Genomic DNA, 14,968 nt, shown 5'->3' with positions numbered 1-14,968 from the left:
ACCAACGCGCATGCGCAACACACTTTACTGCGCATCCCACGTGCGAGGGGCAGTTACACTGTACAATATTGGGAATTGTCAGACACAAATAGAATAACTACGAAGCACACTAAGAGTTGTGGCCTAGCCTTTTTGTTTTTGTTTTTTGGACCCTCCAGACTAAGGTTTTTATGAGGCTAAACAGCTGAAATGAGAAGGGGGAAAAGTGAAGCTAATAAAACGTGACCTTATGTAGGCCTACATTCCAAGCCAACTTTGAAATGGAACAATCCGTAAGTAGACTGGCCTACACAAGGTTAGGTTTGTTGCTATTGTAATGATGGAGCTGTTATGGCGATGAATCATAATTAAACAAGGTAGGTGAAATCATCTCTGAGCTCCTGCACTGTGTCAGTCCTTGACTGTGCGCCTGGACCTACTTATTGACTTCCAGGGCCCTTTGGTCCTACCACCTCCAGGACCTGCAACTACAAAACAAGATGTGTAACTGCAGAACCTGCAGTTCCAAGACCTGCATCTCAAAGATTTGTACTGAAAGGACCTGCACCTCCAGGCTCTAACCACCTCCAAAGCCTGTTCACCATCAATGTGTTCATTAGCCCCACAAACTTGTGGGGCTAATGAACACATTGTTTTATTTCAATAGAAATAAATGAACTGGCTGTGTCTGTATAAGCAGTATTATTTACTAGTGAACTCTAATCTTATTGTTTTTGTCTTTCACACAGATGGGCATGAGACAAGCTCGAAGATTCCAGTCCAGCTGCTTTTCCCAATGGACAACACGGAAGAGGAAAGTTCACTTGCACTGAAAAGATCTCAACACCTTCTGCCTTCATTCTAAAAGCACCTCCTGCATTCACTGACAATGAACGGAACAGAAATGGCTTTAGACTGTTAAATATGACTGTTCTGATACTCCCTTAAAATCATATTTTTATAAAAGATATTTTTTGAAAATTGTTTTGCAGCTGAATTTGAACTGGATCTGTTCAGATCCCTAAATATTTGAATAGAACTGCCAATTCTTCACAGCTATGGATCTTGTACATTTTTGTATCCAGCTGCAGCTTCTGATGAGCACATGTTTGGGTCTGAAGTTCCTGGGCACTCCGGGACAGTGGGCGCGCTACCTCCGCTGGGACGCCAGCACTCGCAGTGATCTGAGGTTTCAGATTAAGACTGCCTCCCCTGATGGAGTACTGCTTTACTTTGACGATGGGGGCTACTGTGACTTCCTGCTGCTGTCCGTTGTGGAGGGCAGACTGCAGCTGCGATTTAGTATCGACTGTGCAGAAACCAGTGTGGTCACAGACAAGCGGCTGGACGACAACCTCTGGCACGTAGTCATGTTGAGCCGGTACAACCTGCGCACCATGCTGGCTCTGGACGGAATGGCCAAGGCTGACGAGGTGCGGCCCCAGAGGCAGTTGATGAAGATAGTCAGTGACCTCTTTGTAGGGGGGGTTCCTCAGGACATCCGCAACGGAGCCCTCACTCTGCCCACAGTCAGCAACATGCCTCCATTCACAGGAACCATCAGCGAACTCAAATACAGCAACAGCGCCCCTCTGCTGCTGGGAAGCTTCCAAGTTCCCCTGGAGACCGAAGGCTGGTGTTCTGTGAACCTGTGTGAGAATGGGGGCACCTGCACCGTGGTGGATGGACAGCCAGTGTGTGACTGCTCCAAAACTCCATACAAGGGCCGCTTCTGCAACCAAGGTAACCTCTCTCGGTACATCTTACTCTCCCTGCTCAGGTGTAGGCTTAAAGACACAGTTCCCCAGTTGTGTCACTGTCCCTAGGTCCCTAGTTGTGTCACTGTCAATTGGGTAGAATTTTTCACAGAACATAAAATAAAATGATTTGCTTGGACTGAAAAAAGAGCTGAGATGTTGTGCAGAGAAGGTTTGTGATGCACACACTATGCAAATGCTCTTTCCCACAGACGTCCCTGATGCAGCTCATGTGTGCGTGTATATGTGTGCGTGTATATGTGTGCGTGTATATGTGTGCGTGTATATGTGTGCGTGTATATGTGTGCGTGTATATGTGTGCGTGTATATGTGTGCGTGTATATGTGTGCGTGTATATGTGTGCGTGTATATGTGTGCGTGTATATGTGTGCGTGTATATGTGTGCGTGTATATGTGTGCGTGTATATGTGTGCGTGTATATGTGTGCGTGTATATGTGTGCGTGTATATGTGTGCGTGTATATGTGTGTGTGTATCTGTGTGTGTGTGTGTGTGTGTATATCTGTGTGTGTGTGTGTGTGTGTGTGTGTATCTGTGTGTTTGTGTGTGTGTATGTGTATATCTGTGTGTGCATGTATTTGTGTGTGTGTGTGTGTGTGTGTGCGTGCGTGCGCATGTATCTGTGTGTGTGTGTGTGTGTATCTGTGTGTTTGTGTATATCTGTGTGTGCATGTATCTGTGTGTGTGTGTGTGTGTGTGTGTGTGCGTGCGCATGTATCTGTGTGTGTGTGTGTGTGTGTGCGTGCGCATGTATCTGTGTGTGTGTGTGTGTGGGGGGGTGAGTTTCCCGGAGAGAGCTGTGTGAGCTGAGATTATCGGCTGCAGGTTAATGACATGAGTCCTGCAGCCGCTGATAAGGAGCCGGCCCATCTCTTTGAGCCAATCAAAGGCTGCCTGGTTTCTCTTACATTCTGTTGTAAATCAGTTGTGCTCAGTGCTCCTGGCAGACGCCGCTGCAGTTGGGTGAATGCACTGTACTTCTGTGCTGGAGATGGAATCTGCGCACTGTCTATGGATCTCAATCACTCACAGCTCATTTGTTTATGTATTTCCTGTCTGTAATTAAGCGTTTGGATGGCGGCCGGACAGATACATAATTCAGTTGGGCCGCAGCCACAGACAATGGCCGACTGGGGCTGGAATTCCAAGATTAGCTTTTTTATCTCTGCCGTGGCGCCCTGCTATAATGGGTGCGGTGGGGGATGGGCCAGCACCTCTGTATTCTCGTGTGCCTCTATTTGAGAAGCTTTGTTTTCCTCAATTCATTAAATGCCTTAATGAAAAGCACAGCAGTTCCACCAACCAGTCCATTATTACATCTTTTATTACATCTACAAGCATCCGCCTCCACCGTCATGGTCTGCTGTCTCAAGTCGTGTGTCTGCGAGAGTTTTGAAGATGCTTAGTGGAACAGCTACATAGAGGCCAAGACAGGATGTTTTACATATGGAACAGAGGGATAAAGACAGGACAGTTACATATTACAGCATAAAGAGCGCACAGCTATATGCAGTAATAAAACACAACTGCATAGTAATTGGTAATTGCCACACAAAGGGCAGCCAAGAATGCTTTGAACATACTTTACAAAGACATTCGGGTCTGGAACCATATCCTGTCTCTCCGATTTCTAATGGGCGTGGTTGGTAGACTAACTGGTCAGAGAAATGTATGGTCCGTTCCGTCCAAACAAACACGGTGGCTTATGAGGGGAATAAAGGGCGGGTAAATAACACAAATGACTGAGAAACTGCAGAAACAGAGGTACTAAAACTTATAGATTTTGTTCTGAATGAAACAACGAGAACATTCGAGAGTTGCTGTCTTCTGCATTCGAAAGACACACGTTTACAAATGAGCTGCGGTCGGACCGTCCCAAGTTAGGATGGGCTCACATTTGACACTGGATACGAGCAGTGCTGTGAATCATTCATGTGTTCGGAGTATGAACAAGGCAGCCCATTGGAGCTCTCTTTCACAGGCTTTAGACACACCCCAGGCTAACTCGCGGTGAAAGAGAGTTTACCTGTAGCTCAAATGAGACCAAACATCCTGGGACAAATGCACACGAATAAGCAGTGTTTTGTATCGTGTGGTTGGTTTTCTGTTGTTATGAATTGAGATGGAGTCAAGCTAATGTGCTCTTGTTACACTGGTGCTTTTGTGGTATAAGATAATGGCCCTGGTGGCTAATGTATATGATGAGGGTCAAAATATGTGAATACAACATTGTATATTTCTTGACAAGCTCTGGCCACTCATCTAAGACACATGATTTTACATGTTTATATAATTATATCATGTCTAAGTTTTAGGTGCACTATGTAACTTTCTGTGTTCCCTGTTTCCAAGTATTGCATCTAACAAATTTTCTTAGATTTATTCAATTCCATGTATTTTTATCGCTAGAGAAACCCTGTATAAAAAGCATGTATAGATGGATAGATAAGTAAGTTTAATGCCGTACTGAGGAATAATTACACATTAAGATCTCCAAGGAGACAAGCCGTTACTTGGCGCACCTTTAAAAACGTGAATAATTAGCAACCTAAAACAGTTCTTTCTGACTATAAATACTATTCTATATTTATGTACAAATATAGGTGTTGTGGTTCTCGTTGAACTGAGAAACCGCTGAGTGTGCAGAACATGCATATGGCTGTGCTGTGTGCCAGCCCTCTGTATGGCCTCTCCAAAGTGTGAGATCATTTTGCATGGAGCCAACATGCAAAGAGCAGTGTGCCTAATCTGAGCTCTGTTTCCCTGTGTTTCTTTACCTCCAGAGGTCACCCAGAATCTGCCAGGTGAGTTTTGCACACGTCTCTTTCTCAAACTAAACCAAATCAATGAAGGGGAGTCCCGGGTGGTGCACGGGTTACTGTGGACAGATGGTATGTCGCCTTCACCGATCTGGTTTGGCTCTAGTCGAGAGAACAGGAAGCCAACCAGAACTGAAAATACAGTACGATCAATTGTATGGATTCAGTTGGATGATTTGAAAGATAATAATTATATGGCCTTTCCAAATGTATATTAATAAGGAATATTGTTATTGAGTATTTTTGATTAAAACCTTGAATTGCAAGTTTATGGCCAGATTAGGAAGATACTAATGCCATTTGATCGTCGGCAGATATTTACACTTTTTTATTGTATTGGCGATCGCCCTTGAGTCTCCTGTATAGGCTGGTCTTCTGTGTAGGATGACCAATTGCTTAAAAGGAAAATACATAAAGCTTTATTTTAAAACTAATTAGTGTGATGACAGCACTTGATTACACCACTCCCTTATGAGTTAATAAAAAGGGGTTGTGGATGTCCAAAATAATTTAACATTTTTTTCCTTATTATACTTTTATTATGCAGAGTAGTGCATTGTATAAATCAGGTCTACATATCAGCCCAAACACTATTTTCTAGATTCAAATATATCGGCATGAGCCATAGTCGATCTGAAATGATGATATAGATGATTTCAGATGTAGTTTAGTGTGAGTTGCTCCATGTTGTGCAGCAGCGCTGGCTTAGCTCCTGTTCTCTAAACTGTGCCACCTACAGCTACAGATCAGGGCCAGGATCAGCCCGTCTGTCCACTTCAGCCGAACAAACTTCTCTCTGCTTCTGTCTGTTCTTTGACATTACAATACCAGAGTATTGTAAGGCCGTGTTCTGATACTTTCTCTCCTCTGCTTTTTTCCTCTTCAAGGCTTTGCCCATATGATGGCAGAACAAGGTATGTTCTCCCACATGTTTAAGGTGGATTATAACATGCTTGATATAGTGTGATGTACTTTACTGCCCAACAAAGAAACCGCTCACTGATAAATAAGAATTCACCAAGTCCCTGGCCTTTTTAGAGGATCCGCCTTCCTCTTAATGTCAGAGGGAGAAGGCGTGTCGGGATTCATTTAATTTACTGTGAATACAAATTGTGATTAGATTTCATCCGACAATCAATAGGAAATTTGGGAGGATTATTTTAGAAGGACCTACTTTGGCTCTTTACTTGAAATAATACATTGGTTTTCATGTTAAAAAACAAAAAAAAAAGTTGCATGGAGTGGTTTATAAAAGTGAGATGACATGGTTATAGAAGGGTCTATGTCAGTGTTTGTTGGGCAGTAGTGCGATGTTTGGACAGTGTGTCTGATACTTTTAAATAAACTTAATAAAATGTAATACATATTTAGAAACAGAGTTGTCTTGGTAGATCATTTGAATCATAGTTAGTGAGCTAAGTGTTAATTTGAAAATCAACCTGAAAAGTGTAGATTTTCTTACACAAAAATATAGGAGGTCATTATCAATTTTTACAATTGAAAGTACTGATTTCACCCAGAAACTTGCCCTGCACTTGTTTATGTGCTAGTTATTAACAAATAGATAATGACCCTCGGATCCATGATGACTACCCAGGCCCAGGTCTACAGAGGTGCATTGTCACCTCATTTACAAGTGTTTATACCTCATTTCAAGTGCCTTAAATAACTACACTTAATGAAAGAGTATCATCTTTGCTCCTCTTATGAACTCGGATCCACCCTCAGTAAGTTCGGTCTAGACCCGACTTCTTTGAAACCTTTTCTACTAACAAACAAAAACGTTTGACAAAATGTCCTAGTAAAGACTTTTCTGTAGAAGGAGTTCAAACGCACTATCCAAACCTCTCATATTAGCTGTGTGGTGCTTGTTGTAATAGATGCAGTGTGTTGAGTATCTATTGAACCTGATGCCATTCCTCTGTCCTCTCCTCGTGCTCCTGCTCTGCCTCTGGACCTCGGTGCCTCTGCTGTAGCTAAGAGCAAAGGTACCACTTTCTCTGACACTTTTCTTTTCCGCCTGTATGAACAGCAGCGCTTGCTTTGTGAGTGTCTGACCGTTTCTCCAGCGTGTGCCGTGCCTGCTCCTCCGTGTGCTCTGTGTGTTTCACTGTCTGATAAAGTCACTGGAGGAGTGTGTAAAGAAGGGATTGTGGGGGGAAGCAGGAAAAGCGCTCTTAATCTGACAGCACTCGGCTCAAAAATACCCTGTTCAGCTCATACCTTTACTGCACTGTCATGTGGGTTACAACTGTACCCACAAGCAGGATGATACGCCTGCTTATAGTCTACTCATACATTTGTGGAAGAATGATACTCAGGGCATCAGCTGAAAAGGATAAAGTAGAGTGTTTAATGTACCAGGAGAAGAATGTTTATACTTTACAGTCCCAAATGCAAAAAATAATTCAAATTTAGGACAATTGGTGTATGCTGTGTATTTGTCTGGACTACATGGTTGGACAACAAAAGCTGAATACTGAATACCTGTATTAAAATGTATTTTGTAATGTATGGTGTTTCATGGTCCAACCAGAATACTGTATTCTGAATACTTTCAGGTTGAGTTGCATTATATTATAGTATTATATCATAAACAAACACCGTTTGTCACACATTTATTTATAACTAATTAGAAAACAAGAGAGTACAGTGCAGTTTGGGTAGAGTACTCAAGTAATAGTAACATTACTTCAAAATTAAGCAGTGGTCTGAGAAATTTCTCACGTAAGAATGAAAAAGTATCTGATTTATTAATTGAAGGTAATGTCATTTGTAATTTGAAGGGAAAAAAATAAATATTGTAGAAAATCTGGTATTTTTAAAGGGAAGACACACAAATGAGAAAAACTAGATCACATGGTGGTGGCCAGAGGGGCCAATGACACAGATTGGCAGCCTCGCTTCGTCAGTCTGCCCCAAGGCAGCTATGGCTACAATAGTAGCTTACCACCATTGAATGTGTGGAGGGAATGAATAATGCAATGTGAAGTGTCTTTGAGTAACCAAAAAAAGCACTATATGATTTCTTTATTATTAGTACATCTGAAGGAGCAGTGCAAAAAACACAAATGTTCAAATTATTTTAGATTTTAAACATAAAGCCAAAAAGTACAATATCTTCCAAAAGTCCTCATCTCAAATGTATTCATTTGATATGAAGAAAATAACTGTATTCTGAATATCAACAAATGAAAGAAAATACCAGAATATATTTGCTCAAAATCAGTATCAGTATCAGTACATGTATTCAGTTACTTCCCAACACTGTCTACTGCATTTAGTATATCAACTTAAAGTCCTGTAGCACTCTGAACTGAGATTGCTCCCGTTTAACCGTCGTTAGAAATTGTAGACGTCTGACAAGTTTACACGGTTGTTTTGTGCGTGGCAAGGTCTCTATTGTAACATTAGAAGACATAAGGCCCAATACGCTCTCATCTACATAAAGAGTAGTGTCCCTTTAATGGCATTCCCCGCTCCCAGCACGGGGCCGGTCACTCCTCCTCCCCGTCTGTCCCTGGGAGAGAAGGGGACAGTCTGGAGCAGCGCCCACCGGACACTCTCATACCAGCCTCAAGTTCATACCCTCAATTTAAACATTCTATCTACAACACATTCATTTGACTAGTGCCAACAATAGCCTGCTAACCCAATGATCATGGCAGGTAGTGATGGTAGTGATTGTCAAAAATGTATCCTGATCACAATATTCACACGATATAATGTCAATCTGACAGAAAGGTGTTAAAACGTAACTTTAAACGAATTTGTTGGGGTGAAATTCTGTAAAATGAATCACAAAGGCGCATAAATATCACTTTATACCCTTACTTGAAAGTTTACATCATTTTTTTTCTTTTTCGTTTTTATCTTTTATGAGCTCTTTTTGTAGCATTTGTTTTGACTATAAATAAATACATAAACTATATACTTGATTTTCAATTTGTAGAGTCACAATATTATCTACATTTTGATATATTGCTCCTCTAATCATGGGTGAACTCCAATATATTCCTTAGCTTAGCCTCATAAAAAACTCATTTTTAACTCTAAGGCTGCAAGATTTATCGCAATCAAATAAAAAATCACAAGGACTGCAATTTTTAAAGTACCATAATTTCCTAGACAGATACATAAATACCTGGTCTTATTCTGCATAAAACGGCTAACTCTGTAGTTTAGATCTGTACGAACATCTTCTGAAATACATATAATACATACATACATATACATATAATTCTCCTGGACGCATTTAAATATATTGTGTGCTGTTAATATGTGATTTAAAAAAAATAATAATAATCTGATTATTAAAACTGTAAATTTAGCTGAAAATCGCAATTAGATATTTTTTTCAAACTGTTCAGCTCTAATTAACTCATTGTCCAAAGACTTATTCTTTTGTGAATGATGTGTTCTGTGAGAGACGTTAACATTGCATCTAATACAATTTGGATATTTAAAAAAAACAACTATTGACTTAACAAATTATACTGACAACTACAACATTTGACCAAAACTAAAAAAAAATATTCGACTAAAGCTAGATCACCAGATCATTTTCATAAGCATTTAGTTATTATTTAGTCATTTAGAAGGAGATTTGTTCTTTTTCTTTCTTAAACAACAAAGCTCAAACTATTGACCAAACCATCTTCTTATGAGACACATAACAGATCGTGCATTCTCAAATATCTCTGTGCATTTTTAGTTTCTTACATATTAGAGGGATGAGGGTCCGTCCAGTCTCAAGCTGTTGCTGTAGAGTCCCACTGCGCCGTCGTGCTCATGAGCCAAACACCTACGGAGAAACAACAACAACACAACCGGGCACCGAGCAGACACACACACAAATGAGTGAGGTGCAAGAACGGGAGCAGGTATTTAGAATATAGAAGGGATAAACGTTGGTGCCAAGACTCTGGCAGGTAAAGAAAGATGTGATGAAGGGAGACAAAATGGAGTATTTGAACTTGGTGATGATTCTGCTGCTGTGGTGTGTGGAATAGTGGAGAGAGAGTGCATTGAGTCTTCCTGGTTGGAGTTTAAAGCTTCAGCGTCACAATTATAATCTTAAATAGGAGAAAACATTAATAAGTGCTCACATTATTATCATATTTATTCATCTTGATTTGAGTATATTTTGAATGTCGTAAAATAACATTGCCAATGACACAAGTATGAAGTAAGTATTGTTTTATTAAAAATGAAAAAAGACAAGATTTTTTCTCTCTTGAAATTAGAAAAAAAGGCTGCACTTGAACTAAAAATAAAATCTACTTTTTTAAATCATTTTTCAAGACTCCACTCTAGATAATACTACACAACATAATACTTAATTCAAGCACTTATTCACACATGATCTTATTTCAATTCAGTTCAATTTATTTTTGTAACGCCCAAAATCACCACAGCAGTTCTCTCGGCGGGCATCCCAGATTTGTTGATTTCACCAACAGAATGTTAGAGAATCAAACAATGAAACAGCCATTGGCCAATAGCAAATTCAACACTCTTAGACATAGGGATTAAGCGAATGGATAACTGTCTCAGAGCATCACCTGTCCTCAGACTCTCCTTCTCAGCAAAAAAAAAGCTGGAAGAACCTGGTAAAAAATGAAAACCTGCAGAGAAAAGCACAGTGAAGGAGAGGTCCTACTCCCACAGGCAGCAGATGGTCCAGGACTGACGCGCTTCCATTTGCAGATAGACTGTGGAGCCTGAAGCAGTCTAGAGGGAGAGCGGGTGGTTCATCTAGTTCATCCAGGCAGACGAGGAGCAGTTCATCTAGTGTTGAGGAGCGCCCAAGTCTACAGGTCAGGGTTGTGAGATGTGGAAGGATGGAAAAAACATGGGAACAGCAATGAAAAGACTACAGGTGAACACAAATATGAAATACTGTTGATAGGGAAAGTAGGACGTTTGAGAGTGTTGTTTTTTCCAGTGAAGACGGTGCACTTTTAGCATCACACTCCTTATCTCAAATGTATACGCCCTTTTGTTGCGACCCATGTGACCCGGCTGTTGGCTTTTTTTGACACAAAGTTTATCTGGATCTTTGGGAGCGAGTGGAAAGTCTTGACAGTGTGGGAATATGAGGCAAAATGTGCAGAAATAATGTGTTTAGTGTAGTCGATGAAGGGATATGTTTAGCTAATTATTTGTAGAACGCAGTGGTCTATTCAAATTGTCACCGCATTAGTGTCATCTAGTCTGGCAGAATATTCAGGTGAGATTATGTCAGACATGTGCTAAAACCTGCTGGAAAATGTAGTGGTTTGGGTCCAAGTATGGCACAAAAAATGTATGGATGGTAAAATTAACTACAAATGATCTTATTATACCCTCGTTTGGAAGAGTACACTGCAACTTGTCTTTTGTTTCTGACCCTTTTTATCCTCAAATGTTTTATTATCTATTTTTTGATACCTCCCATACACCGACCTTGAATTAACTTTTCCATTTGACAGCTATTCTTTATAAGACCGCTTGCCAAAGCTTTCTTTCATTCTTCTTTCAGATGCATTAGCAGGGATTTACAAATATCCAAATCTGACTATATTATTAAATTATTACGACATTGTGGAGAGGTATTGAAGAAATACATAATATATTCTTATTAAAAATGTCCTGTTGGGCTATTGGTACAGGAACAGTTTAATAACAGTTTTGTCTACACTCAAATTGTACTGTTACAATAATAACGTTTCCAAACTTGATTTTGATACTGCTATGATAATAAAAAAAACGCTCAATTTAATTCAAAAAAAATTCCCATGCAGTGTTCTAATTCAATAAAGAAGTATCGATGCTGAAAAAGGACAACATGTTTTATTCCCTGAATAGTTTTCCTTGATTATGTAATATTTTTCGCAATCAATACATCTTGCATTTTTTTATCTGCTTTTTATAATAATTATCTATATTTGCCAGTTGCAACAAAAGAGTGCATTTAAGTTTCAGGAGCTTACTTGATAAAGTGTGTTTTGATGTGATGTCTCAGACAACTAGAACAATATTGTTACACAGCTACTTGTTTAGTTCAAAGAAGTCTTGCTCTCAAAAGGAGACCACACTGTCTTAGTCTATAATTATGTTGCCCAATGGAATCAAAAGTATTTTTATTTACAGTATTTAGTCACACTCTCCAACACTTTTTCAAGTCGAGTTTTCCACCAGGCTATTTGCTGAAAAGTGTCCCTTCATATGCCTGTGATCTTAGATTTGTCTTTTTGCTGGGCTCGCTTAAACGCACTCGAGCGTGCTTCCTCCTCCTCTTCCTTGCGTAACCGTGGCAACTGTCAGCTGAGAAATGGCAACTGTGGCCCTTCATTAGGCATCAGCACCGCGCTGACAGCCCACATAATGGCCAATAAGAGCTGTGTTGTGAGTGTGTGTGTGTGCGTGAGTGCGTGGAGGGGCCCTTCAGACTCTGTCATTACCAGGGGCCAGTAAATGAACAGCCCCCAGGGACCGGAGCAGACCACCGTCATGCTTCAGGAGCCGCTGGCTTCAGATGACTGTAATACAAACAGTGTGCACCGTGAAAAGGCTTTGATCTGAACTATAGAGCTTTGTTTATTTTATTTTTAATTTATATATTCTTGGTCTTAAATACATATACTGTACTTCAAATAAAACATTTAGAATTGTTTTTTATATAGGAAAGTAAATGTACTTAATGAATTAGTTCAAAATGCGTTTCTCTAAATGATTTATATGATTTGATTTGATTTTTAGCAGCAGAAACATGACAGGAACAAAATGGAAACCTTTTATCTATTTCCTTTCCACACTTGTATTTGAGAAAGCCTAATAATTCCTGGCTATAATTTATGACCTGCACCGTTTTATGCAGATCTGTGATGCTGCGGTGGCTTCACATGCACAGCTCATTGGTCACAGCGAGGCACAAATGGAAAAGCAGCTCCTCTGAAATGACTGATGCTTATCTGCTTGAATTGTGATCCAGCCCCGACCGCCGGCCCTCCCCATCCCCATCCGCCCTCCCCATCCCCATCCGCCCTCCCCATCCCCATCCACCCTCCCCATCCCCATCCACCCTCCCCATCCGCTCTCCCCATCCCCATCCGCCCTCTCCTTCTCCGAGAACATATATTCTTTGAGCCCCAACAGCTGTATTTCATGACACGCTGCCATGTTGAGCTTGTCTCTTTATTATCTACGTGAACATACACAGCTCAACTTCTTATAATATTTGGGAACAGTTGGGAAAGTGTGTTGGTGTGACTTAAATGTACACTTTACATGAATCCACTGTGACTATTGGGAAAGAGCTGACTATTCCCAAACCAATGAATGACTGTTCTTTGGTCCATGTTGGTGTGCGTGTCGTGGCGTGCTGCTTCTGCATGCTAAGACCATATTTCTCTGTCTCTTGATGTGTATTTCACACTTAAATGTCTGGTGCAGTATGATTAAAGCATGCTCCTTCCTTTGTGATAAGTGAATATGTGCCAATATCTATTTATCCCATTCAGCTGTATATTTATGTGTTTATTTAATTTGTGCCAAACTGACTTCCTCTTTCTTGACTCCTTTCCCCATAACCTAGATAAACATTCTTTTGTTTGTTTGTCATCAAATCAGTAAGCGGTATGATGCAGAAAATGGCTGTAGATTTAAAGTTACACAGTATAGCATTAATTAGTATTTATTTAATGAGGACATATTTTGCAAAATCTTAAATGAGCTTTTAACCTTTATTCCTGCTTGTTTGAGTAATCCTGTATTGTCCTGCAACTGAGGCTCAGAAAATTCCTGTTTTCACCTACACCCTGTCCCCGCCCACAATCCTGTACTTAGTCGCAATTATTTGGAAAATGAAGACTCCAACTGATACATGTAGTGTTTTAAAATGTCACATAGTCACTTATCAAAAATGAAAACCACAGCAGGTTATGGTGAAATGTCACTATGACCGTTCTGCAGGTCAGTGGACCCGTATTTATTACCAAGCCACTTTAAATCAATACTGAACTTTACAGAGAACTAAATGTAAAATGAGGTTCTGCTTATGTTATAGTAGTTCAAAACTAAGTACCTGATGACTATGTCTCCTTTAATTACGGCTGTTCTTATTGCTCAAAAACATTTTTATTCCTCCATGAGTGGGGTCGCCTCTCCACAGATATGGCTTGTCTGCTACATAAGTTAAATTTTCAATGCTATTCTATACAAAGAAATATAATTTTCATATAGACAAGCAGGTTGCAAACCCTTCACAATTATTTTAGTTGTAATTTTGATGGTGATTACAAGAATAAAAAGCACCACTCATGATTAAGTCCATTTTGGTTAGTACAAGTACAGCCCATATTTTGTTGCCCCTAACTTGCCTTCTCTGCTGCTGCTGTTGTTTAACCCCATGTGTTGCTGCCACAGCGAGAGAGGAAAATGTGGCTACGTTCCGGGGCGCAGAGTACTTCTGCTATGACCTGTCCCAGAACCCCATCCAGAGCAGCAGTGACGAGATCACGCTCTCCTTCAAGACGTGGCAGAGGAACGGTCTCATCCTGCACACAGGCAAATCTGCAGACTACGTCAACCTGGCCCTGAAGGACGGGGCCGTGTCTCTGGTCATAAACCTGGGCTCCGGAGCATTCGAGGCCATAGTGGAACCTGTGAACGGCAAATTCAATGACAACACGTGGCATGACGTCAAAGTCACACGCAATCTCCGTCAGGTAACAAACACTTTCCCAAAATATTGACTGAATTCAAAATGTTCCTTCCTCAAGTGATGAAATTATTTGTTTTATTCTCAACCTATGACAGCTATTATAGTCTTGCATGTATTTTTTTGTATATTAGTCAAATATTAAATCATTGATGTAACTTATCATTTTTACTCCTTTTTTTATTTTTTAAAGCAATTAGGAAATGGATATGATGTGATAAACACACTCCACTGTCTGGTAAATATGCTTGTGTTTGAGTGGGTTTGCAGTTCTGGTTTTCCTCTCTTTCCTCACTCAAGCTTCATGACCAGCTCTGTGGCCCTTTCACTCTTGATTTCAATCTGATGTTTGTGCATTTTATTCAGATTTAGTAGCTACACTATGACATCACACAGATCTAGACCGACACCTGACACGTTCCATTATAGTATTTAGAAATATGAATAAAATTTGCCACTGGTGTGCAGGTGACAATATCTGTGGACGGGATCCTGACGACCACCGGCTACACCCAGGAGGACTACACCATGCTGGGCTCGGATGATTTCTTCTACGTGGGAGGCAGCCCTAGCACAGCAGACCTGCCCGGATCTCCTGTCAGCAACAACTTCATGGGCTGTCTCAAAGAGGTGTGTTACAGAGGCTGTGAGGCTGTGTTTGTCATGCTCCTACTGCCTTCACACCATGGC

The 14,968-nt window shown here is 40.5% G+C and overlaps 1 protein-coding gene across 11 annotated transcripts in view; it reads left to right on the top strand.

Moving 5' to 3' along the window:
* Nucleotides 1-14,968, top strand: part of nrxn3a (neurexin 3a) — a 36,293-nt gene that overhangs the window by 4,131 nt on the left and 17,194 nt on the right. For 4 of the 11 annotated variants that reach the window (XR_011928385.1, XM_072457939.1, XM_072457936.1 and 1 more), the window contains exons 2-8: nt 729-1,722; nt 4,540-4,560; nt 5,463-5,489; nt 6,552-6,563; nt 13,984-14,285; nt 14,472-14,516; nt 14,747-14,908. Coding sequence is in view for 9 of the 11 variants with exons in the window: in XM_072457939.1 (XP_072314040.1) it covers nt 1,038-1,722; nt 4,540-4,560; nt 5,463-5,489; nt 6,552-6,563; nt 13,984-14,285; nt 14,472-14,516; nt 14,747-14,908 (1,254 nt within the window). In the remaining 2 variants the exon portion in view is untranslated. The remainder of the gene's footprint in view (nt 1-728; nt 1,723-4,539; nt 4,561-5,462; nt 5,490-6,551; nt 6,564-13,983; nt 14,286-14,471; nt 14,517-14,746; nt 14,909-14,968) is intronic. The other 7 variants (XR_011928386.1, XM_072457941.1, XM_072457938.1 and 4 more) reach the window with 4 other exon arrangements.

This window comes from Eucyclogobius newberryi, unplaced genomic scaffold (genome assembly GCF_026437365.1).
Source record: "Eucyclogobius newberryi isolate DKJ021-1_F unplaced genomic scaffold, fEucNew1.0.hap1 SCAF_21, whole genome shotgun sequence".
Taxonomy (NCBI): Eukaryota; Metazoa; Chordata; class Actinopteri; order Gobiiformes; family Gobiidae; genus Eucyclogobius; species Eucyclogobius newberryi.
The sequence above is the reverse complement of the archived record's forward strand: the minus strand, read 5'-3'. Positions and strand labels throughout refer to the sequence as shown.